The sequence below is a fragment of the Chlamydotis macqueenii genome, chromosome 18 (assembly GCF_036417535.1).
Source record: "Chlamydotis macqueenii isolate bChlMac1 chromosome 18, bChlMac1.mat, whole genome shotgun sequence".
Lineage (NCBI taxonomy): Eukaryota > Metazoa > Chordata > Aves > Otidiformes > Otididae > Chlamydotis > Chlamydotis macqueenii.
Genome location: NC_141573.1, coordinates 6,849,691 through 6,872,870, shown reverse-complemented (window position 1 = coordinate 6,872,870; position 23,180 = coordinate 6,849,691). Strand labels below are relative to the sequence as shown.

General features: G+C 50.2%; 1 protein-coding gene across 1 annotated transcript in view; it reads left to right on the top strand.

The window, feature by feature from the left end:
* CACNA1G (calcium voltage-gated channel subunit alpha1 G) overlaps positions 1–23,180 on the top strand; it is a 143,255-nt gene that overhangs the window by 68,467 nt on the left and 51,608 nt on the right. The window contains exons 10-16 of the mRNA XM_086762607.1: positions 8,920–9,071; positions 9,602–9,787; positions 10,954–11,068; positions 11,796–11,951; positions 19,064–19,157; positions 19,689–19,873; positions 20,025–20,471. Of these exons, the coding sequence (XP_086618733.1) occupies positions 8,920–9,071; positions 9,602–9,787; positions 10,954–11,068; positions 11,796–11,951; positions 19,064–19,157; positions 19,689–19,873; positions 20,025–20,471 (1,335 nt within the window). The remainder of the gene's footprint in view (positions 1–8,919; positions 9,072–9,601; positions 9,788–10,953; positions 11,069–11,795; positions 11,952–19,063; positions 19,158–19,688; positions 19,874–20,024; positions 20,472–23,180) is intronic.

Below are 23,180 nucleotides of genomic sequence, written 5' to 3'. Positions count from 1 at the left end.
CTTTGACATTCCAGTGTTCCGAAGTGAGATTTTCCAAATGCTCTTTCACCTCACAAGGAGGCTGTGGAGGTGGAGGGTCGCGGGGCGCGTGCTGCCCAGCTCGCCCTTGTCTGGCTTCATTGCGCAGTTGTGGACAGCGCCGCGTCTGCTCTGACTGTTGTGGCTTCACATCAGGTTGATCCAGGACGTCTACATTTTGGCTTCTTTCATGTGCATGGACTTGTGCCAGGCCTCCAGGTCACGAAGGATGGGAATCCTGTTTTTGTAAAATATATTTGGTATATCTTACGTCTCTCTTGAATTGTTTCCTGTGAGTGCAAGGACTCAAAGACCAGTCCCATGTCCAGGCAGCAGCTGGTGATGCACCGGGGGCTCTTTGCATTGATGCAAACCTATGCTGTACCCCCTTAACCTTGCACCCCGGGTTGCTTTACACCAACTGTGGCCTTAACAATGTAGCCTGACTTTTCTTTGCGGCCAAGTTTCTGATTTGATGCTACCCCGTCTGAATCAGATTCAATAGGCTTTGATTCAGGAAGGCACTTCCACATGTGCGTGCATTCCCTCTAAATCAATGAGACAGCTTTCCCCGGACAACCTCCGTCTGCCCCAGGCTCTTCCAGGAGCTCACAAGGTCCTGCGCTCATGCGCTGTCTTCTCTTCCTAGAGATATCTCCACTTCCACTTTGGTGCATATCCCATGTCTCTATTTAACTCCGTTACACATCTTTCTAGCCCTGTGCCAGCTACTCTTAGCCAAGCGATCAAAGCTTTGGCAGCGCAGCGAGGCTTTCCCTCCCTCGGCGTCTGCTGGCTTTGCCCAACGCTGGGCTTGTAGCTAGCGTCAATGTCGTTTCTCAGCGCTCCGGCTGCATAGGGCGCTCCCGCGGCAGGAAAATGAGGTGCCCTATGGATTTGCACGTGCTGTATTCAATTAGCTCCTGCTTAAGCAGAAATTGCTCTTATTGACAGTTTCTCGTTGGAGACTGGAGAAGTCAAGTCAACGCTAATGGAAGTCATCAGAGCTGTTAATCACCACGATCAGTGACTTCAAAACCAGCTTTCTGTTTGTTATTGGGGGTAATTCTTTTTATGGACCTCAGGGGTTCTTCCGCCTCTCAGTGATTTGAAGAGTTTATGAGGTCTCGTAGAAACACGTGTGTTTTAATTGACTCGCTCACAAAGCTCTTCCAGAGTGTCATGCAAAATACGGGGGTGCCACGGCCCTCAGAGTCATTAAAAACAAAGGGCTGTGCCTATAAAGCAGGCTTTATCCTGGTTCTGGAGACTGAATGGTCTGAAAATTAAATGAGATTTTGTGCAACTGGAAAATGTATGGGTTTTTTATCAGATAATTCAGTTCTCTGCATGCTTTAGGGATGAGCCTATGTGGATTCCTTGACATCTACTAAAGTTTTCTTCAGCTCTCTGGACGAGGAGCCGTGTCAATCCTTTCCTGTTAATTTACTTCAGAGGCTGGAAATACTCAGGCTGCCTTAGATCCTATCATTACAGCTGTTGTTTCAGCTGCCATCTGTACCCCCGTGTTATCTCTGCTCAGGCAGCTTTGAGAAGAGACTCTGGCGCGGTGAAATGGGAAAATGATGTGCGCTTTCGAAACTCACTTCATCCCCGTGCGGATGGGAAATTGCTGCTCTCTGCAGATAGCCGGGCATTTCTCTCTGCTCCTTCTTTGATTATTGTGGTTGTTCCCCTTGAGTGGGAGCCAGCGAACTCAGCTAGAGCTTCTGGAACATCCTCAGCTTGCACCAGCAAATGCTTTTGTCTGTCAGCACTGCTGGTTGCTGACTGTTGGTGATTTCTCAGGGATCATTCCGTTTTTTCCCTGATTCTCATGGTAGAGGTTGGTCCCGATGCTGTTGGTGCCCATGACTCTGGTCCTCACAGGGCCCCTTCCCACCCCGCTCAGCCCCAGCGGGAGCAGGGATAGGAGCCGAGTGCTTTTTCCCTCATCTCTGCTGGATTTCGGTTCTTTGTTATAATTGCTTTTTTGCTGATGTTAGGAAACGACCGGCTTTTCCCCCGTGGACGTCTGTCAGCATTAGAGATAGCGTTAGCGGCGTCGGAAACCCAGGTTCAGCAGAACTGTGCAGGAGCCATACAGAGACAGCCTTTTTCTTTCTCTTTTTTTTTTTTTTTATTTCCTCCCTCCTCCTGGTACCTTCTCAAGTACTAATGGGGAGATAAGTTTCAAACTTGGTTTAGATTAACTAGAAATAGAGGGCTTTAAATCTCAAGTACTTACAAGGTGTGACCAAGTGGAAATGCAGCTTTTGTTCAGCTTAAGCTCCTTCGAAACCTGGGCAGAGGGATGAGCCAGTTCATGTTTTTCTTGCATTTTCTAGGATAATATTAATCCAGAAATCTCAAACTGAGAGAGATAAGGAGTTCAGGCAAGAATATCTGCTGTGCCTCCTGGGAGTGGTAAAGACAGCCCAGCCTCAGGCCTTTTGGGAGGAGAGCAGGGTTTGCAGGTCCTGTTTATGGTCCTGGGCAGGGATAGTTCATGGCAGGTCCCTTCGGGGTTGGTTGATGAGGTTCTCCATGGTGCTCAGGGGTTATCCCCCCTTTTGCACCCCAGGCTTGAGGTGGACAGGAGGCAGAGGTGCTTGGGTACATGGCCCCGTACAGACAGTCGGGGCCAGGGAATTCGGTTGGCCATGGTTGATCAACAAGGATGTGGTGGAGAGGAAGGTCTTGCGCCAGGAGGTGCCATGTCCATGGGACTTGGCTCCTCCCTTCTGCGGGTGTAGAGTGGGAAGGGACATTTGTTAGCCGGAACGGGGAAGAACGGGTGGAAGGTGAGAAGATTAGCAGCAATGGTGGGAGTTCCTCCTGTGCAGACAGCTCCAATTTCTCTGAAATGAAAGCTGCTTTCCTCCCTTTCTCACAGCATTACTTGCCGTGGCATGAAATATTCAGCCTCCATTCAGCCCGTAACAAAATCCTCCTTTCCCATGCAGTGATGGGATGAAACTGGACTTGTTTGCTTGTCTGTCAAAGTCATTTCCTTTTAATAAATGCCTATAAATCCTGAACTTCCCAGCAGTCCTCCTCCAGCCCACCGAGCAGTGAGCAACGCTGCCCTTTCCGTATCTCCAGCCCCAGGAGGAGCAGAGCAAAAAACTGCTGCAATCCTGCGACTTTCTGAATTGTTTCCTTTAGTCAATTTGGCAAAGGATGAGCAGAGAAAGCCTATCAGTGTATCGGGCTCCGATTAAGCGCGGCTCAGGTTTGCGCTGCTGGACTGAGGGCTAAAGCCCGATGCCTTTTAAGGAGCCCCAAAGACAGTGAATGTCATCGCTGAAAATATGCATGGATTGAATTTCTATTTATAAAGTAGCAAGCGGCTCTGGAGCTGAGAGGAGCTGTGTTTGCTGGAGGGAACCGACGTGGTGTTTCAAACGGCTGTGGCTCGGTGGGAGCGATGAGGGCAGGGCACGCAGAAGGCTCGTTGGTTGACTGAGGACACGGCCCATGAGCTATAAATGGTGGGGAATCGGGCGTGGGAGAGGGCAAAAAAAGGGCACCTCATTTTGTTAATTAATAGCAGCTTCCGTTTCTTACGTTTTGGCCCCGGGACTTGTGGTCTGGCTCCTGTTTCGAGGCAGACTCTGTGCCTGTCTGCACTCAGGCAAAGGGAGGAGAGAATCTTAGCGGAGCAGCGTCAGGTTGAAAATCCAGGCTTTGTGTGACCTGTTTGATTTTTTTCTTATGTCTATATATTAAAAATCTGCAAGTGATGAGTCAGTAAAATGTTGTTGGTGTTTCCTGTGAAATAGCTGAGGTCGGTATTTTCTTTCTGTGTTATTTTTCCTTAGTTGCCATGGTAATGGTTTCAGAAGGGTTTTATTCCGCAGCCGTTTGAATGGGTTCGAAGTTTTCACGGTCTTCTAGGTCTGCTCGCGAAGCAGAGCCCTCAGCATCAGGAGCGATCTGCCTCCTGGCTGGTCACCCCATCCCTCCCTCTGTGCTGTGGCGAGATAAGAGTGGTTTTTTTCTATTTCGTTTTTATTGTTAGCAAGATAGAGAGGAAAGACCCTGGGGTGCTTCTGCTCTTTTGTGCTGACATCCCCAAGGATGGGGGCTGGGCGAGACCAGGCTTGGCAGCAGCCTGGAGCTCACTGCGTGGGCAAGGGGGAAATGGGAACGGACGGATCCACGGCGCTGGGTGCAGGGCTGATGATGATGATGAAGAGCCTGTGACTTGTATGGGCCATGGCTGGAGGAAGGCAGGAGTAGAAGCCTTGCAAGCCCTGTGCACCCTCTGCCAGGGCACTTGGTTGCATTTCATCTTGCGAGGAGCCTTTGGGGAGCACAGGGCTTGGGCTTTTAATGACCCCAGCCCCTGCCCTCACCGTTTTCCCCACTCATTCTCTGCGGCCTTGTTTGCTCAGCAGACGCCTTGAAGCTCCGTGCACAGGAAGGAGTAGCGTGTGCCACTGTCTCGTGCCCAGATGGAAATGGAGCGTGTCCCTTCTGCCATTGGAAACCCCACTTGTGAGCTTCCACTCAGTTTAAAAAAGGAAAGAAATGCCTTACAGCCTATTTCTGAATGCCGAGAAAGGGCAAGGCGCTGGCCCAACTCTGAGATACCCCTTGAGGCAAAATTTGGTACCTGGAGACATCTCCCCTCGCCTCCTCCCGCCCCCGACGGCAGACCCCTGCTCCGTGCCAGCACCCCCTCCTCGCCGCCACGGATTGCACCCTGCCAGGCAGGGTTAGGTCTGGGCGGGTGCCCCTGGCTGGCCTCCCCGCTGCCTTCCTTTGCCGCGCGGTGTTTGAGGGATGCTGCGCTGTCTGCTCCTATTTTCTGTGCTGCCACAGCTTCTCGATGTGCTGTTTGGTACATCAACAAATCGACGCTACACAAACAGAGAGCTAACAGGGAATGATTTATCCAGGGCACCGCGTCTGTGTGTCCAGCAAGGCAAGGTGTCTTGGAAACAAAATTCCGTATTTGCCGAAGGCTCATCGGAAGAGCTGGTATTTCGTGCCACAGCTGAGTCGCGCTTGTGTCTCGCTCTTTCTGGGTGTTGCTCGTTTAATCATAGGATGCTTTCCTTTTAATTAGTCACTGCTGCTACTGATGAGAGAATTAGCAGACTCTGCTTTTAATGGAGAAGCTGAGGCTGTGGCAGATGTGCTGTGATCGGGATGATGGGCAGGATGCTTTGTGCTGCAAAGAAACCCCAGGATCTGCACCTCAGGCTCTGCTTCCCAGCAAGATGCCCTTCCCAGGGTGGGTCCTGGAGGGGTTTGTTTTCCAAATATGTAATTTAGCCAAAGGAAGGATGCTACCTTCCTCTGGTTTCTGTGTTGTGGCCCTCAGAGGGGAAAGCTGTGTGATTTTACCGGCTCTTTTCCTCCATGCCCGGCAGGGACCCGTGGAGCCGGTTGTGTGCTGCGAGTCGGTGACTCTCGCAGGTACATTATGTCTAGAGCTGGTCAATGTTGTTTTGATTAGACAGTTATTGTCAGAAAACAGCAGTTTATCAAACTTGAAGCTGTTCGTGGGAGGGGAGAGCGGTTTTGGTGAACTAGCTTCCAAAAAAAATAAATTTATTGAAATACTTTGTCTAAGATATTTGAAACATCCATTTGAATGGTTGGGGAACTAAAAGTTCTGTGCTCCTCTTCAGGCTGACTTTTATTTATGTTTTTTAATTTCAGTTGATTTACAGTACAGAGCAAATGGATAAGAGAATAGAGACTGAAATGGAGGGGAGAGCTTTCAGAATTTTGGGCACAAAGTGTTTCAATTTGCCAGTTCTAAAACTCTGCGTTCCTGTTTGGAATGGGATGACAATTTCAATTCCCACAGGAGAGAAAAAGCCACTTTGCTGCTGTATTGTAATGATGTCTAAGGAAAGATGTCTCAGACATGGTTGTGTTTTCTCTAGAGCAGAAGCATCTTATAAACAGTCTTATTATCCGTACGCCTCTATGGCTGCATGTTAATCCTGTAGCTGGCGTTCTCAGAAGTGTCTGAATCCCCGCTGCCTGGCTGCGGTCCCCTTGGGCAGGATCACCGTCCCAGCCCACCTCTATTTTTACAAACCATTCCCGGTGGTGCTCGTGGCAGGGGTCCAGACGGGTGCCCCATGGACTGGCTGTGGCCGTGGGTCCCTTGAAAGGATGCAGAGCTGTTGCAGGGGGCTCGTAAGCCGCCCCAGGGACCCTCAAGCAGGAGCGAGGGGTTTTGGGGAGAGTGCTCCACAGCCGGCTGCAAAAATCCTCTGAGTAATTCGCATCACCCCGTCTCAGTTCTTTAGGGATATGTTGTTTACTGAAGCAAAACAACTCCTCAATTTCAGCCAGATCTGGCTGCGGTGTACTTCCAGCAGATCCTCGCGTCGCTGCCCTGGAGACCCTCCTCTTCTCCTGGCTGGGTGACAGGGAAGCTTTCCCTTCTTTCTTCAACCCATTTTGGCCACTAACCTCTGATTATTTTTTTAAATGTTTTTTTAATATTAAATTCTCACCTCTGATTCGGGAGATCCTACTCTTCATTTTTATTCTTGCACCCAACATCTCAAATATTAAAAACTGTTTCCTGCGAGGGAAATGGAAAAGGAGGAGGAGGAGTGGGAGGCCAAGTGGCTTTTTTTGGGATGAAGCAGGGGGAGATGGATGGATCCGGCACTGCTGTGGGTGCTGAGCATTGCCATGCTTCATCGGCTGACCCAGAGCCCTCCCGCATCAGTTCCAGGGTGCTCTCGTGAACCAGGTGGGCTGGGCGTGATGTTTCACAGACTGAGAGGGTTGTGGTCCTTCCAGTGTGTGCTGGGGGCCCTGGGAGAGTTGCAGTGGAAGCTCTGTACCCCCATGGCTCCTCACATCACCCAGCTGTGCCCTGCCAGCGTCCCCCATCCAGATTTCTACATCCAAATACCATCTGCAACCAGAAGGTGCTTACAAGGTGTAAAGTCTCGTTAATCCACGCTGTAAACACAGCATCCCTGCTGTGGCTGGTGGGGTTTTCCATGTCAGCCTGTGCGGGGAAGGGATGCTGCGGCTGCCGGAGATGCCAGGTGCTGCTCAAGCATCGAGGGACATGACTGGGTTGTGCCTGCAGGGCCCATTAGATTTGGCAACGTGGTCACAGGGGGTGGAAATCAGCCTTTGGGGCCCGGGTTAGCAGTGCTGATGGATGAGGAGAAAAGCTTCCAGGAGCACATTTCCTTTCCAGCGGTATCTCTGCGGTAACGATAACGGCACAGCCTGCCTCAGCGCTGGGGCACTCATGAATGAGTTGGCATTTTTTTTTGTGACTAATGTAGACTTTCAGCAATTTGAAATTGTCCTGAGGTGCAGCTTGACATATAAGTTCTCGGCCTATTTATTACTTTGTGTCTGAGTGTTCCCACAGGTGTATGATTTTAAACCAGGGCTGCATTTAATATCGGGAGCTGGAACATTTGTATTTTAGCTCTACATCAGTGAGGCGGTGGTTGGGCTGTATGTCCTGTGTGTTTGGCAAACTCTAGCCACTCAGCAAGGATGTTTGAGGTACAGAAAGCGTTCAACACCCCCCCCCCTTTTTTTTTTTTCTTTTTTTTATTACTTTTCTACTTGTGATGTAGCTGCCGTGAACCTGCTTATTTGGCTGTAACCCACTATGATGTTCAGGCGTCTAAAGGAAATAAGAATCACAGAATGGTTTGGGTTAGGAGGGACCTTAAAGCTCTTCTTGTTCCAGCCCCCCTGCCCTGGGCAGGGACACCTTCCACTGGACCAGGTCGCTCAAAGCCGCATCCAACCTGGCCTTGAACGCTTCCAGGGATGGGGCATCCACAGCTTCTCTGGGCAACCTGTGCCAGTGCCTCAGCACCCAGTGAGCCACGAGTGGTTACACGTGGGTATTTAAAAAGTATCTGAGTGAATTAAGTGTCAGCTATCCCTAAGAGGAATCCCGCAGCCGATGTGCATAAGGTGTTTAGTAAAAACTGTGCCAGCCGCTGCCCCGTGGAGCACGTTGGCCTTGCCAACACGACCCTGCGGCCATCTGCCAGCAGGACATCGGCTGCTGGTTTTAATGAAGCCTTTGAGCAGAAACACACAGTTGTAGCCGTGTGTTGGGGTTAAATGGGGAGAAGGGATCTGGTACCGCAGATTCTGCTCCTGTCTGTGCCACTCACTGATCCCAAACAGACTACACACCGTTTTTTTTGTCTTTGGCCATATGTTTTCCAATAATGCCCGCCCACCCGCCGGGGAAAGCGCAGCGCTGGGTGTCTGCAGGCATTGTTGGGAACCCTCTGTGAAATATGTGAGAAAAACATGAGAGGTATTAATTTAGGTCCAAGGTTACTGGAAGTCTGTCTGTGAGGGTTTTTGTACCTCTTATTTTTAGATCGCTAGTCTGAATTGCCAGGTTTGGGCCCTTCCTCAGTAGCAGTATCCAGGGCTTCCTGATAATGAGGTTTTTTGAGCCGTTCCAGTTATAGCACCACAAACCTCTGCATTTGAAAATCTTAGATTAAATCTTTTGATGAGATACTAAATAAAAAGACAGGCTCTAAAAGGATATTTATGTGAGAAAACGGTCCAACTATCCCTTCTGCCTAAGGAGAATTGGTTTGGAGGACGTGAAAGCGTTAAGGCTCAGTACACGCCACTAAAACCTCCTGTGGTTGTACTAAAGCTGCGATTAATGTGAAGTCCATGTCTGGATTTACCTGCTCAATTTACAACGGGTATATAAACCTTAAATACTTTGATAGTATTTTTCTTCTCTCTCCTGGGCTTTGAGTGAGCTATTGCTATTTGCTCGCTGTACCGTTAGCATCAGCGTTCCTACACTTGCGGTACTGGGGTTGGTTGTATTTCCAGGTGTAATTTTGGATATCGAGCTGTGCTGCTTACCGTGGCTCTTTCCTTCTCTTCATTCCCCAGCCAGAGGAGCTTACCAATGCCCTGGAGATCAGCAATATAGTCTTCACAAGCCTCTTTGCCCTGGAGATGCTGCTGAAAGTCCTTGTTTATGGTCCTTTTGGCTACATTAAGAATCCATACAACATCTTTGATGGGATCATCGTGGTGATTAGGTACAAACCTAGAGCTTTCTTTATGCATGTTTCCCCTCATTTGGCTGTTTAATTAAACAGAAAGCAATGCAGAGTGAGCATAAATACCTTCCGATGACACTTTATTTCTCTGCTGTAAATTAATGCACTTGGACACAATTGCTAATACGTAGCTGGGGGTTATTTTATGATCATTTTAGAGAGAGGCCCAAGTAGAAAGCTATCAGTCCTAATGTCCTGGGAAAGTCTAGGATCCGAATGGTACTACCAGTGCCTGAGTAGCTGTCTGGTTTTTTGGCATGTGCAAAGGCTATAATTGCCCCTGCAGCTGCAGCCACTGATTTGCAGGCGTGTTTTTGACACTCTAGTGGGGCTCTGTTCTTTGCAAGCCTGGATGGTGTTCAGCTCACTGGGGACATTAGCAGTGGGTCTCTGCCTGCTTTGCATCCGACTTCTCTCTGAATTTCACCCTTCCTTTGCTTCCTCTCCTCCGCACCTTTGCATTAGGCTTTGTCATCTTGTCCTACAATGACCTTTTTTTTCTCCCTCAGCGTGTGGGAGATAGTGGGCCAGCAAGGCGGGGGGCTCTCGGTCCTGCGGACCTTCCGGCTCATGAGAGTTTTGAAGCTGGTTCGCTTCATGCCAGCCCTCCAGCGCCAGCTTGTAGTCCTCATGAAGACCATGGACAACGTGGCCACGTTCTGTATGTTGCTGATGCTCTTCATCTTCATCTTTAGGTAAGTACTTCTGATTCTTAGTCCTGAGGCTGCTCTGAGTTTTAAGGTGGGGTCCCATGGTGAGGTGAGGAGATGTAAGGAGTCCGTGCCAGGACATGGCTGAGCTGGACAGTCCCATGAACAGCCTCACTGGACAGCACTGGCGATGGCTTGCTGCCTTGCCTAAATTCTCTTAGTTCTGGTCAAACGACACAACTGTCTTTGCAAGATGATTTACGAAGAAAATCTTTCAGCTGGATGATTCCTTGACATCACAGCAAGACAGTGATCCTATTACTTACCGACCAGCAGAAAGCCTGGTGATAAAAATATTGGCAATGAGAGGGCAGTGTTCCTAAAATACAATCAACCGTGGTGGTGCTTGTGCTCTTGCATGGTCTTTTCTTCTGAGAAGTGAGGTTCTGCAGTGGAAATATTAGAAATGGGCTTGGCACAGCCCCAAATTTTTGGATTTTAGTCTAGATTTTGAGAAGAGCATGTCTCCTTGTAGCAGCCAAATCTGGTGTTCCAGCAATCCAGGCACTGGGAAGGCTGAAGAAAACCAGTCTCTTCCATGGAATACTGTCTCTTCTCCCAGTGACAAGTTTCACTCCAGAACTACCATTTGTAGCTGTGGTGCTCAGTAGAGCTGTAAATAATTTGATTATCCAGGTTACTGGCCGAAAGCAGGGGAAAGCAAATTATTCTTTTAGTATTCATCTACAGTGAAAGGTATTCTGCTTTCATATCAAAATTGGCAAAGTTGTTTTGGGTCCCCTGATATCTCTCGTTCAGGCATTTCACAGAAACTCTTTTTGTCTTCCTAATTCAATTTAAGCATATTTTGCTGAAAATGTGTCATTGCAAACCAGAAAGTCAAAGCATTTTGTTTAGAAAATGTTGAAACAAAATGTTTTGACTTGAGAAAAAAAAAACAAAGCAGAAGAAAGGGAAGGAGCAGGCATACTTTTTGGTTGAAACTCTGACAGATTTGACCTAAATTCACAACTGGTTTGCGTGATCTTGAGGCATGTTTTTCAGGGAATGAATGATTCATCTTTTATCAAAAAAATAAGAATTGCCCAGGTGAAATCAGGAGACACAGTCAGCCCTGCTGTACGGTTATTAGTCTTTAATAGGAGCCCAACGTCGTCTCTTATTGAACCCCTGCTTTCCCTCCCGTGCAGCATCCTGGGGATGCACCTCTTTGGCTGTAAGTTTGCTTCGGAGCGAGATGGTGACACGCTGCCCGACAGGAAGAACTTTGACTCCTTGCTCTGGGCCATCGTCACCGTTTTCCAGGTACAAAATGGAAAATGCCACAACTTATGTATATTTTGGGGCTGTAGGGGCGGGGGTTGTTTTCCAAAGCATCCGACAGAGCTTAGTGAAGCTCCTTGCTGTGGAAGGGAGACAACCCAAAACCACACGTGCAGGAACACGGGTTTTCAGACCATTTTCCAGAATAAATCAAAAGCTAATGAGGAGGGGCTATTGAGGTAGGTGCTCTTGCCTTTACAGGGTAGGGGCTGGGTGAGTGAAAGTAAGTGTAGATGGTGGCGACGGAGAGGAGGGGATCAGGACCATTTGCAGTGATATCTCAACAAAGAACAGAATCTGTTTTAAGCCCATATTTGATACGTGCAGTTTTTTGTTCTAGCAGCTCTGAGCTCTGTAACTGCTGGATCTGTGAAGGGCTGTTGGCTGTTCTGGCCCACCAAAGGAAAGGTCTGACCCATGCAACATTCAGTCCCTTGCGGCTGAACGTGTCCCTTGGTGTGGGTGGGAGTCCGGGCAGATTGGGCAGGGTCCTTACCAGAAGCATGGAGTCATGGTCGCTTTGGTCCTGTCTCTTCGGTGGCTCATAAGATGGCTTGGGACAGGTTTATCCTCCTGTGGTCATCGCTATGGTGGATACCCCAAAAGCGGGATGCTTGTTTGGCTCATCCAGAGAACAGATACCAGGTTTGGGAAAAAACTGCCCACAGTTGTCCAGTATCTCTATTTTCCTGATACCCTTCCTCTGCAGATTTTGACCCAAGAAGACTGGAACAAGGTCCTCTACAACGGCATGGCATCAACCTCCTCCTGGGCTGCTCTCTACTTCATCGCTCTCATGACGTTTGGGAATTACGTTCTCTTTAACCTGCTGGTGGCCATCCTGGTAGAGGGTTTCCAGACGGAGGTAATGTCCTCATGCTCGTGCCTTTCCTTTCTTCTAAAGTTTCAGGGCTTCCAGATCCTGGAATGTGATTTCTGAGCAATATGTTTACAGGAGTGGTACATGCCAAAAGTGGGAGAAAATATTAGGTCATCTTTCTGTTTTTCTTCTTCCTTCCTTTTCTTATCCGCGGTGCAGTTTAATACAGCAAGCCCTCTAAATGAAGGGCTTAAATGAAAAGCATTGTTAGCATTAATGCAGGAGTGGGAATTCGGCGGTGAGTCAGGCACTGCGGATGGGATCGCTGCGATGACAGAGTCTTTGAAACAGTTCTCACCGTGTTTGTCAGCCAGATTAAAAGCCCCTCCTGAAAATTTACGCACGCTGGTAAGAGATTAGTGACGTGATTATCTTTTTTTGATGGTATGCATTCACGGAGCTCTTCCCCTTTCCAGCCCTGTGCACATTTTAAAGTACGTGATTTCTGGTCTCTGCCATCTGTTTCCTTAGGCTGGGAACTTCCATGAGACCTCCCGGGTTGCTGGAGGCTTTTAGGGAAAGGCAAGGGGGCACTTGGGTTTGAATTCAACCTTTTTTTTTTTTTTTTTCATCCTGCTGCCTTCCCAACTGTCCAACTCGGAGCGAGTAAGCATGTCACCTAATCCTCAGAGAGGATGCCCACACTCTGGAAAAATTGTCCGACTGTCCAAGAACATCGGGGAGGGGAGGGGGCCTTTACACCCTGCCCAGAGGGTTGGAGAAGTGAATTTAACCTAAAACTGCTCCCTGGGAGCTGTTTGTATAGGTTGTACTTTTGCATGCTATCTCTGATTTTTCTAAGCATTCTGGGATGACTAAATATTGTTTAAGATTTGTTGCTGGTGTATCATAACATCCTACCACCCTATGAATAGCTACGCACAGAACCATTTTTATTATTGCTATTATTTCTGGAGCGCAGTTTAGAGTTAAATTAATGGAGTCGTACCAGGAGACAGCAAGACGACCTTTTTTTTTTATTATTTTTTGTATCGTCTCTCTCCACGTTAGTGCTTTTCTTTTTTAATTGTTATTGTTGTAGCTGTTTCTGTCTGTAAATTCCCCCGCTGCCATTCAGCTGAAGGGAAGGTCACTGCCAGGTTTCTCCTGAATAGCGCAATGTTCCCTTGCCCGAGCGAGAAGAGGTAAAAAGCTCCTTGTCTGCTTGCGATGACGGCTTCGAAACCACATCTTTGTCTGCTCAGTCTAGCAAATTGATTCTCTGAAGGTCACCGAGGTGCAAGATCACCTGCTGCACCTGCTTCTTTAGAGAAAAGGACGCAGCCTTTCAACGCAGCGGCCCCTTTCCCAACCCTTGGTCCTTGAGGGAGGCTGACACCTCTGGTCCTTGGCTCAGCCTGGTTTTTCATGCTAGAGCATCCCCGTGCTCGCCTGCCAGCATGCTCCCGCTCCTGAACGCCTGTTTCCCTGGGCAGCAATTTATCCCGCGCTCGCTTTGCGGCCAGCTGGTGCCATGGCGTAACTCCCCATAAACTCATGCGCAGCGATTTTACTCCGATAACCGTGTCCTTGAGGGTACGTCTTCCCTGGAGCCAGAGCCGCCTGCAGCACCCCCTGAATTTGCTTTCAGCTGGTTTTTGCAGCAGGGCTGCCCCATCGCCTGCCCCTGCTTCTCTTCTGCCAAGGCAGCAGTGGGCTGGTCCCAGCCAGCTCCAGGATTTCCACCTAAGCTGCAACCGAGCTTTAAGTGCAGGGTGAAAAAAAAAAAAAACCCAAAACCGACCTTAACAACATAATCCAGGGAGTGACTTCTGATTCAGGAAAGAACTGAGGCAACCTGAAGCCAGTGATGCTCGTGCCGGTATTGAGAGGCGAGTGCAGGGACCAGGCTCCAGTGCAGCCTCCAAAGGTCGAACCCCTCTGCCCAGCTCTGCCCAACCACGCAATTCCAGTGAACTCGCACCGGATTTCCCTAATTTGTGACTCTGATTACAGTGCTGTTTTATATCTCAGGCTTTGAAGGCATTTTAATCATAATCTTCCTTCCATCTCCTTGTTATTCCAAGTTCTCCACGCTCTTCCAGTAAATTGCAATGGGATCAAGAGATCCCTTGGCTCAACCCAGGTTTCCTACCGCAGACAGGGAGCAAATATCTGCTGGAGGTCAGGAGCCAGGTCTGGCCTCGCAGTTTTATATTTGTTCAGCTTTGCTGGCGTGTAGCTTTGCAAAAAGATCCTATTCTGGCTTTTGCTGGCCAGCACACAAAGGATCCACTCCTAAGCAGAATTGGTGGAGAGATCATCTCTCGCTGTAAACAAACCTCAGCATCTCCCTCCTGTGACTGCACTTGACCCTTCTTCTGAGTTGGGTGGGTTTTTTTTGTTTTTTTTTTTTTCCATTCAGCTTCAGGTTTCTGGGCTGAAACACAATCCCGGGGCTGCTGCCGTTATCTCCCTGGTCCTTGAGTGCCTTTCCTCAATCTGCAAGCACCTCGTTAATTTTAGTGCATGGCTTTGCAGCCCCGGTTGCTAGGCAGCAGACATATATAAGCAGTAGAGAAACAAAAAGGACCTGTTCCAAACTTTAAATACAGAACAATATATTTTGCGGGGTTGAGTTTCTTTTTTTTTTTTTCCTTTTTTTTCCCTTCATTTCTTTTTATTTGGTAACCTGCTTCTCTCTTGCACACGGGGCTTTTTGCAACGTGGTTATTTTTGACCGTGCGTTCTCCGATTGAACTCAAGCCTGGGGAAGGTGAGCAGGGGACTCCGTTTGATCGAGCTGCTAATTTGAAATCACTGCCTGACCTCTCGAGTCCCCGCCCTGGGGACTTCTCTCTGAAGCAAACAATGACTCCTCTTTGTCGGGCATAAAGCTCCTCTCCCGAGGGTTTTCCTAACAATATAATCTCCAAAGCGGATTCTTCCATTGGTAATCCTCCTGGTTTTGTGTCCCCTTGTCCCTGGCCATCCTCACTTGTCAGTTGGTTTCTTCACCACCTTTCTGCCCCTCTCTCTCCCTGGTACCCAGGTCCTCCAGCCCCTCCATCTTTTTCTCTGCAGGAGGACATTACCTGCTCTCTGGCTGTAGCATCCTTGGAGAAATATGGACCTGGACAACTTCTGGGCTTCAGCCAGAGGGCACAGTCCCTTCTGCTGCAGTAGGGACTTTGGATGGCGTTTTTCTTGCATCCCTTACCTTTTCCACTCCTATCGGTTTTAGTGGAATTTTCCTTGTGAAGGAAAAGTGTTTCCATGTTTTGTCTTTCGATGGCTTCTCCACGTCTCTCTCTGTTACAACCAAAGACTTTAAATTAAGTGTCCGTTACATCGCTAGCAAGACGCTGCTGTCCAGACATCCAGATCCCAAAGCTGATGGGTCTTTCTTAAACTCTTCATCCCAGCCTGGAGCGGGATGAGTTTTGCATCCCAATGTAGCAACCAAAGGAAAGATTCATTTCCCTGTAGGCGAGCAGTTAAGCCGGTGGGACAGCCCGTGCCCTCCTGCTGCAGTGCGTAACCTCCCACAGCCCCGCGGGATGGGACCGGGCACGGCTGTGCTGCCAAAATGTGCTGAGGAGTGTTGGGAGAGCCACCCCTGAGGAGGGGGAACGTGATGAGGTGAAAAATGACGTGTGTAGGGAAAGACTGACTTCTGGTGCTGTGAAGAGATGCTGGGCCCACTCGTGCAGCAAAGCCCCCCTGGGATGGGACTTTGTCCCCCTGCCACGTTTGGGCACCCTGCTGATTTAAAGGGGTGTCTGCACTAATGGGGGTGAGGAGGGATCTGAGCTCATGGCAGGTGCTGGTGGCTTTCCTTAAATTAGGCATTTCACCTGGCTGTAAGAGGACCGATATCGTGTTAATCAAATATTTGTTAAAAGCCTCCATTGCTGCTTAATGGAGGCATAATAAATAAAGATCCTATTATGCAGCTGCAAAAAAAAAAAACAAACATGTTTTCAATAATTAGCTGGTGTTTCATTAGCACAATTACCACTTAAGAGCTGAAGCAAACTCTGTTCAAAACACTTAATTTAAAGGTAAGGCTGGTCCCTTCGAAGGGCTGTGCTCCATCTGAGATCTTCCAGCCCTTCCCTGCGCTGAGCGGGGTCGGTGCCCCAGCCCGGCTCTGCATCGCAGCCGCACGCTGCCCTTCTCCCCTTCCCCTCTCCTTCCCTGCCTTTTCTCATGCGTTTTACTTTTTTGATTCCCCATTCAATCCTGCTGTTGAAACTGTGAAAATTGAACCGCCCCTTCCCCTTGCTCCCCCCTCCCTCCCCCGTTTCTCCTTCAGGAGATCTCCAAGCGCGAAGACGCGGGCGGGCAGTTAAGCTGTATTCAGCTGCCTGTTGACCTGGGGGTACGTACCCAGCACGTCCCACCGCCCGCCGTGGTTGTCTCTCTCGTGGTCACACACCGTGGTGCTGTTCTCATTGTAGTAGCTGTTGTTCTTTTGGGGGTTGTTTGGATGTTTTGAGGTTTGTTTCTTTTTTTATCTTTCTTTCTTTCTTTCTTTTTTTGTCGTCCTCATTGTCGAATCAGCCTTGATTTTAAGTCCCTTCCTTCTCTGGGGGAGCCAGGTAAATTAAAGTGAGTGCTTCCAGGCAGCTGATGTGGCTCCAGCCCGACCACTTTTTGGATGCCTGCCACTGTTATAGCCCCCTCCCAGCGTGGTCAAATCCCAGGAACCTCCCTAGGGATGCGGACGGTGATGCTGACCTCTGGGCACGCCTGCCAAGCGCTCCCTCTGTCATCCCGGGTGCCCAGGAGCGAAGGGACCTGGAATCAAGCCAGTTTGTGGACACGTGTGGGGGGAGCCTCGTGCTTGGTAGGACGGTGGCAGCTGCACTGTGCTGTGTCCCAGAAAGGCTGGCCAGGATGCTGGGATCACCGGCGAGATGCTGCGTCCCGGCACAGGTCAGGATGTGAAATGGTCCCGTTTAGGCCTGAGGAACCCGTGGATCTCTGAAGGGCAGCACAATCCAAACCTTACTCTTCTTGCCAACCTCATCCTTCTTTTTACCACTCCCTTCCCTTTCTGTCCTTTCCAAGAAGTCTGGCTTTTCCTTCAGCACAGAAGTCCTTTCCCATCGTATCCCAGTGTGTCAGTCCCCTTCGGGACAGGCTGGTTTAGCCATCATACAGTCTGGTCCATCCTGACGTACCCTTGTTTCCCAAAAGGATTTTAACTCCCTGTTCTCTCATAACCCCTTTTCCATCCAGAAAGGCAAACTGGGAGTGCAAGAACAGGTAACGGGCGGCAGCCCTGGCTGTGAGATGCTTGCCTGCACCGTACTGAGTCTGGCACGTGGTGTTTCAGAGGGGACGCTTCCTGCCCTCCAGACGTGGGGTTTGGTGCTGGGGAGGGGGGTGGGAAGTCCCCACGTACCTCGCATTTTCCATCTTGACACACGTCTCATCATGCACCCTAAAACTTTCCTTTGGGCTGTTAAGGAGCACTCCAGGAATACAAATTACATAAAATTCTTCCCATTATTTATCCCTTTTTAATAACCCATTAGGGAGAATGAGTAATTCCTGGCAGGCGCGCTGACGGGCTGAGCCGGGAGTCTCCGCGGGGAGCGTACCTGGAGCCAGCTGGAGCCCCTGTTCGTACGGAGACGCGGTTTTGACTCCGCCGCAGTTCAGGCCAGCCTGACTTTACTGCTCCCCCTCGCAAGGTGCATTCCTGACCTTCCCGGTCTGCGTCCTGCAGGACGAGCTTCCCTGCATAGCACAGAAGTCCTGGATCCACAGGAGGGGAGGTTTTGAGCCAACGCTTCACATCACACTCTCTTTTGCTGTAAAAACATGTTTGAGAGTGTCCAGCCTGCCTGGAAAAAAACCCTTAACTGTTCAGTGACCCCACGGGGGAGGATTAGGGCTCACCCCTCTGGGGTTTTGCTGAACAAAGAAGCACTGGACCTTGTGTCAAGTGCCATCCCCTCCTCCCGCCCCACGCTGGGGCCCCTCTGGGTTTTTACAACCAACAGGTACCCGAGCACCAAACCTTCGCAGCGCTGGCCAGGGCTGCTGGGGCCGCAGCTCAGCCTTGGTGGGGTTTTCTGGGGCTCCTGGTCTCTCCCAGCTGAAGTGAGGGTCTGCTTGGCTTCTTCCATCCCAGCATCCTCCCTCCCTCCCCACCCCCCCTCCCTCCTGACGTACATCGCCACGGGGCTTGGTGCCCTTTGCCAGAGCCGTGGTTTCAGCTGTGAATCCTCCTCTTTTTGGATGGGCAGCGTTCTGGCGAGCACCATTGCCCGTCGGGTGTACCCTGACTATACCACACCCTAAGCTCCTTTCTGCAGTGCCAATGGACAGAACCGGGGGGTGCGCAGGGACGTCCCCAATCGGGGCCGTGCCACAAGACCGAGCCGAGAGCCCAAGCGCCAATGCCACGAGCCGTGTTAAACCTCTTCTCTCTCCTCCTGAGGACGGGCCCACGTCAAAGCAGGCAGCTCTTGCTCAACCCTTGGCATTTGAAATGATACAGAGGAATTTCAATCCCCGAAATGATACGGCGTAAATCCCCAAAACTTCCGCTTCTGTTGTGCGTCACAGCTGGGAGGGGAGCGGCCACCCAGGGAGCTCATTTTATCAGGTTCTGCCACCTGGATCCTCTCTGCGCTGGTGGGGTGTCCAGCCACATGTGCCCGTTGGCTGCATTGGAAATTTGGGGTCCTTTGTGTCCCTTCTGAACCTGGATGGCTTCATCAAAGCATCGCTAGAAAGAGCCACACACAGGGAGATTTAAGCCACGATTTATTTAACAATTAAGAGAGATGAGTAGGGTCAATTTTTGTCCCAAAATTGCTCATAAAATATCTCCTTCCCTAGTATCTGCCCAGTATGCAATTCCAGCAGCAAAAAAAACCCCAGGGATTTGTTTTCTCTGATCCCTTTCTGGGACCGTGTTTGGAGCCAGGGGCAGTCTGTCTTCCTGGTAGGAGGTTAATTAGTCTGTGGTATAAATATGTGCATGCGTCATTTTGTGAAAGGTGATGTTGCATCGTGGTACGAAATTCAGTGGATCCATGGGTGTGGTGTTGGAGACGGGAATCCGTTTTTTCAGAGGGGTGTCCGTGCACTGTGGCCCGTCTCCCTCCTTGCTGAAGCCCTCTGTTTTGCTCCAGGGTGATGCTTCCAAGTCTGATTCCGAGGGGGATCTCTTCCCTCGCAGCCTGGAAGAGGAGGCAGAACTTAAGAAAAACTTGTCGAATCCAGCCTGTGAGTAACAACCCTGGGAGGACGGGCCCTTCTGCAGAAATTTCATTTTGCTGTGAAAACGTGTCCCGAAGGAAAAGTGCTCTTAGAGAGAGTAGTGTAGTCCAAGCTGTGGCACGTTTGATGTTGCAGCAGGCTTGTGGCGTGGGATGGGATCGTGGGATGGAGCCAGAAAGAGACATGATGGCATTTGGGCTGTAAATTCCCCACTGAACCCAACATCTGGGCTTTCAGGGTGTCTCTGCAAGGGCACAAGCGGAGGAGCCGCGGGGAAGGAGGATGGGTGTTGGTTGGAGGGTTGAGGGGCAGCAGATGACAGTCTGCGTTTGCTCTCCTTTCCCATTCCTGATTTACATCCCCCTGCTCCCTGCAGGCTGAAGGACAGGCTCTCAGCTCTCTGGAAGAGCTTTTTGGCCCCCGTCCTCCTGATGTGTGGAGGGGAGCCGTCCCCACGTGGCTGCTTTGCCTGCCCAAGAGCAGGTTGTGGATGCGCCCTTCGAGCTGTGACACCTCAAACCCACTTGTGTCTTCTAGTGATGGCCCTGAGTGACCACCCGGAGCTGAAGAAGAGCCTGACCCCGCCGCTCATCATACACACCGCTGCCACGCCAATGCCCATGCCCAAGAGTGCCATGTTCGGAGACGCAGCGCAGGGCTACGAGTCCCGCCGGGCCAGCGGCGTCTCCATGGACCCCGCTGCCTACGAGCTCAAGTCCCCGGTACTCACGTCACCTCCTCCTGCGGATGCTCAGCACGTGTCTGTTGGGCTCGCAGGGCTGTCCATCCATCCCATCTGCCCCGGCTGGCGCAGCAGCAGCCCGACGCGGGGCGGGTGGCACGGGGCTGATGCTCTCCTTGTCCTTCCCGCAGCCCAGCGCCCGCAGTTCCCCGCACAGCCCCTGGAGTGCCAGCAGCAGCTGGAACAGTCGCCGCTCCAGCTGGAACAGCATCGGCCGGGCCCCCAGCCTCAAGCGTCGGGGTCAGAGCGGCGAGCGCAGATCCCTCCTCTCCGGAGAGGGGAAGGAGAGCTCGGAGGAAGGGGAGAGCTCGGATGAGGAGCACTCCAGCCGGGCTGGTAGCTTCAATGGCTCTTTGCCTCATCGCATGGAGTCGCTGGAAACAAAAGGCTCCTTCGACCTTCAGGATACTCTGCAGGTGCCTTCCCTGTACCGGACCAGCAGCATGCACAGCAGCCGGACCTCTGCCTCCGAGCACCAGGACTGCAATGGGAAGACCTCTCCGGGTCTGCTGCTGCACCAGCTCCACCTGGATGACCCCCGACAGGACTGCGATGACTGTGATGATGAAGGCAACATGGTAAGGAAACGCCAAGTGCTCATTTTGTGACTTTTCCTTGTCACAGTGATGCGTGTACCTCTCTCAGGGGCACATGGATGGGTGCGAAGCAATGGCCCACTGCGGAGGCTGGGTCTCACCAGAAGGTCTCTGGGCTGTGGATGCGATCAGAAATGGGGTTGGCATCATATCAAGTATTTCAGTGCAGTATCAGATGGTTCATGATGGAGAGAAGAGGGCACAACTCCCCAGGTTCCACTAAAAGGTGCAGAGCAAGGGCTGTCTCTTGGAAATACATTTTTCAGGTCTTCATAGAAGACGTCAGTAAGTGTGTCTCTTTCACTGGGCTGAAAAGTGCCATTTAGGAAATATTAGGAATTTGTTTGCTTTTCCACGGGTTTTGCATGGCTGGCAGAGAGGTGTTTGACCTGGTGACAGGACATCTGCGGGGGTTATCCTGTCAAGATGTTCCCAGGATGATTTTGGGGAGTTTTGGGGTGTTTTCTGCTCTTCCCAGGTTATCTCTTTGTTTTGCTTTACCTTGTTCTCCGGCTTAAAAATGTGCTGATCTGTTGTGTCATCCCCAGGGGGTAGCTTGGTTTCTGTTAGTGAAGCAGATGGGTTTTGGGTGGAGCCACAAGATGGTAACCGGGCCGGTACGTGGAAGCTGTGGCTTGTGGACACGTTTTTACTGTATTTCACTCAGTTTGTTGAAGGAAAATGGAATTCGGAGCATGTGAAGGGACGTGAAAGGCAGCGGTGACTCCAGAGAAGGAACAGGAGGAGACAGAGAGTTAGTGCTGGCAGAATGGAGTCACTCAGCCATGAATTGCCTTTAAAAAAAGCCATTATCCCATTACATCTCCAGCATGGATCCTCAGCCTGGGATTTTTGCTGATTGTCTTAACCTGGTTTTTAACCTCCATAAAATAAATTGAATTTTTAAGAAAAGGAGCAGTAATTATTTTGGGGAAAAGCACTATCAAAAGCAATCAAGAGATGATGCTCTTTATTGCTAGCTAGGATTTGGTGGTTGTTTTTTTTGTTTGTTTGTTTTTTGTTTTTTGTTCTCATGCTCCAACATTTGCTGCTTTTTCCAGCTCACCTGGTCCAAACATCCCACAGGTCCCTTCCTTTCCCCCAGCCAGATGAGAAGCCAGCAGCCCCCCTTGTGCTGGACATGGTGTGATGGGACGTGTCCCTCCTCTCCTGTCCCACCCAGCCCCTCAGCTCCAGCCAGCACTGACAACGGGCTGTTGAATAAGATGCATATTTTAAATCTTTATTACAGCAGCTGCTTTTAGCGTAAACCAAACATCATCCTCTGTGTGCTGAGGTCTGGCCACATAGGGTTAGACCAAAGATCCCTCACTCCTCTTCCATGGAGCAGTCAGAAGCAAATACCTAGGGAAAGAACAGGCAAAACAGGGTAAATAAATCGTGCCCCGCTTGGCAGCTGGGACATCCGCAGCTGGCGGGTGTCTTTCCCCGTGCTTCGAAATAAGTCTTCTCTGCAAATCACTAAACCAGATGGATCAGAAAATATTACTTAGATTAGTGAAATGAGTACCCAGGTTGCGGAGTTTCCCTTTGTGATTCCCTGCTGACGTTTGGGGGGATGCTTTGCCCCTAAGTTGCCTTGACAAAGTCAGGAGGGAAAAAAAAAATGGTCGTTATTTTTTAAATGGAAAAAATAAAATTCAAAACTCCCCCGCCAACAAAAGAAGAAAAGAACTCAACTGTTATTCAGATCAAAGTAATCCTAAATATGCCCTTCTGCAACACAGCTTCACATCTCTCCTCGCTGGCTGGTTTTGATTGCCTCTGCGCAGAAATAAAAGGAAGTGCAAAGGCTTCACTTGAATCTCCCAGGCTCCCATTATATCAGTGCCACTCCACTGCCTTCCACGAGTTTATTCTGAATTTACTTCCCTCCAAGGGGCCTGAATCAGGCCCCTGGTAGCTCTTCTCCCCAGAAGTGTAAAACCAGGGGAGGGAAATCCGTTCTTCATTGCATGAACGCAGACAAGCAGAAACTTTGCGGAGAGGGCGATCTGCTGCCTGGTTGGGTTCACGTGGCTGCAACCCAGGTCAGGGGTCTGCTGCGAGGTCTTTGTGGTTCACATCTGCTGGATTATTGATGCTTTTGGGCTTTCCTACCCAAATTGCTGAGTGCTCAGAGCAGAAAGTGAGGGAAACATTGAATCTGCAACCTGATGTGTCCCCTCCTCCCAGGGGACAAAATCCTCGTTGCCTATTACGCTTGATTTCTGTGACAAGCAGTCCAGGCGCTCCCAGACCTCCTCAGCCTGCCCCTGCTGCATATTTATAATTAAATCCTCGGGTCTCGAGCACCTCTGTGCAGCTCCCAGCTTGCCTGGAGGTCCGCTGCCGCTCACAGAGCGTTTTTCAGCAGTTCCCCCTCCATCCTTGTAATAAATCTTTTATAAATCTCAGCCTCTCCCTGACTCTGAGGAGTGCATCAGTCATCTTTTAAAGCCAACTGCCTTTCATCCTGCCCTCAGAAGTACATTAATATGTGAAAATTCTTAAAAGAAAAATACAACAAAAACAAACCACAGCTATTTATCAGCAGCGATGTGATCGGACCACGTCCTGACCCCTGCCTGCATTCCGGCAACGGGCGTTTGGGTGGTTTGAGCCAGGGAGATTTTTGTCGAAGGCACTGGCAGCTGAATTAAAGAGTAGTTTTCTTCTTCCCCCTCCCGT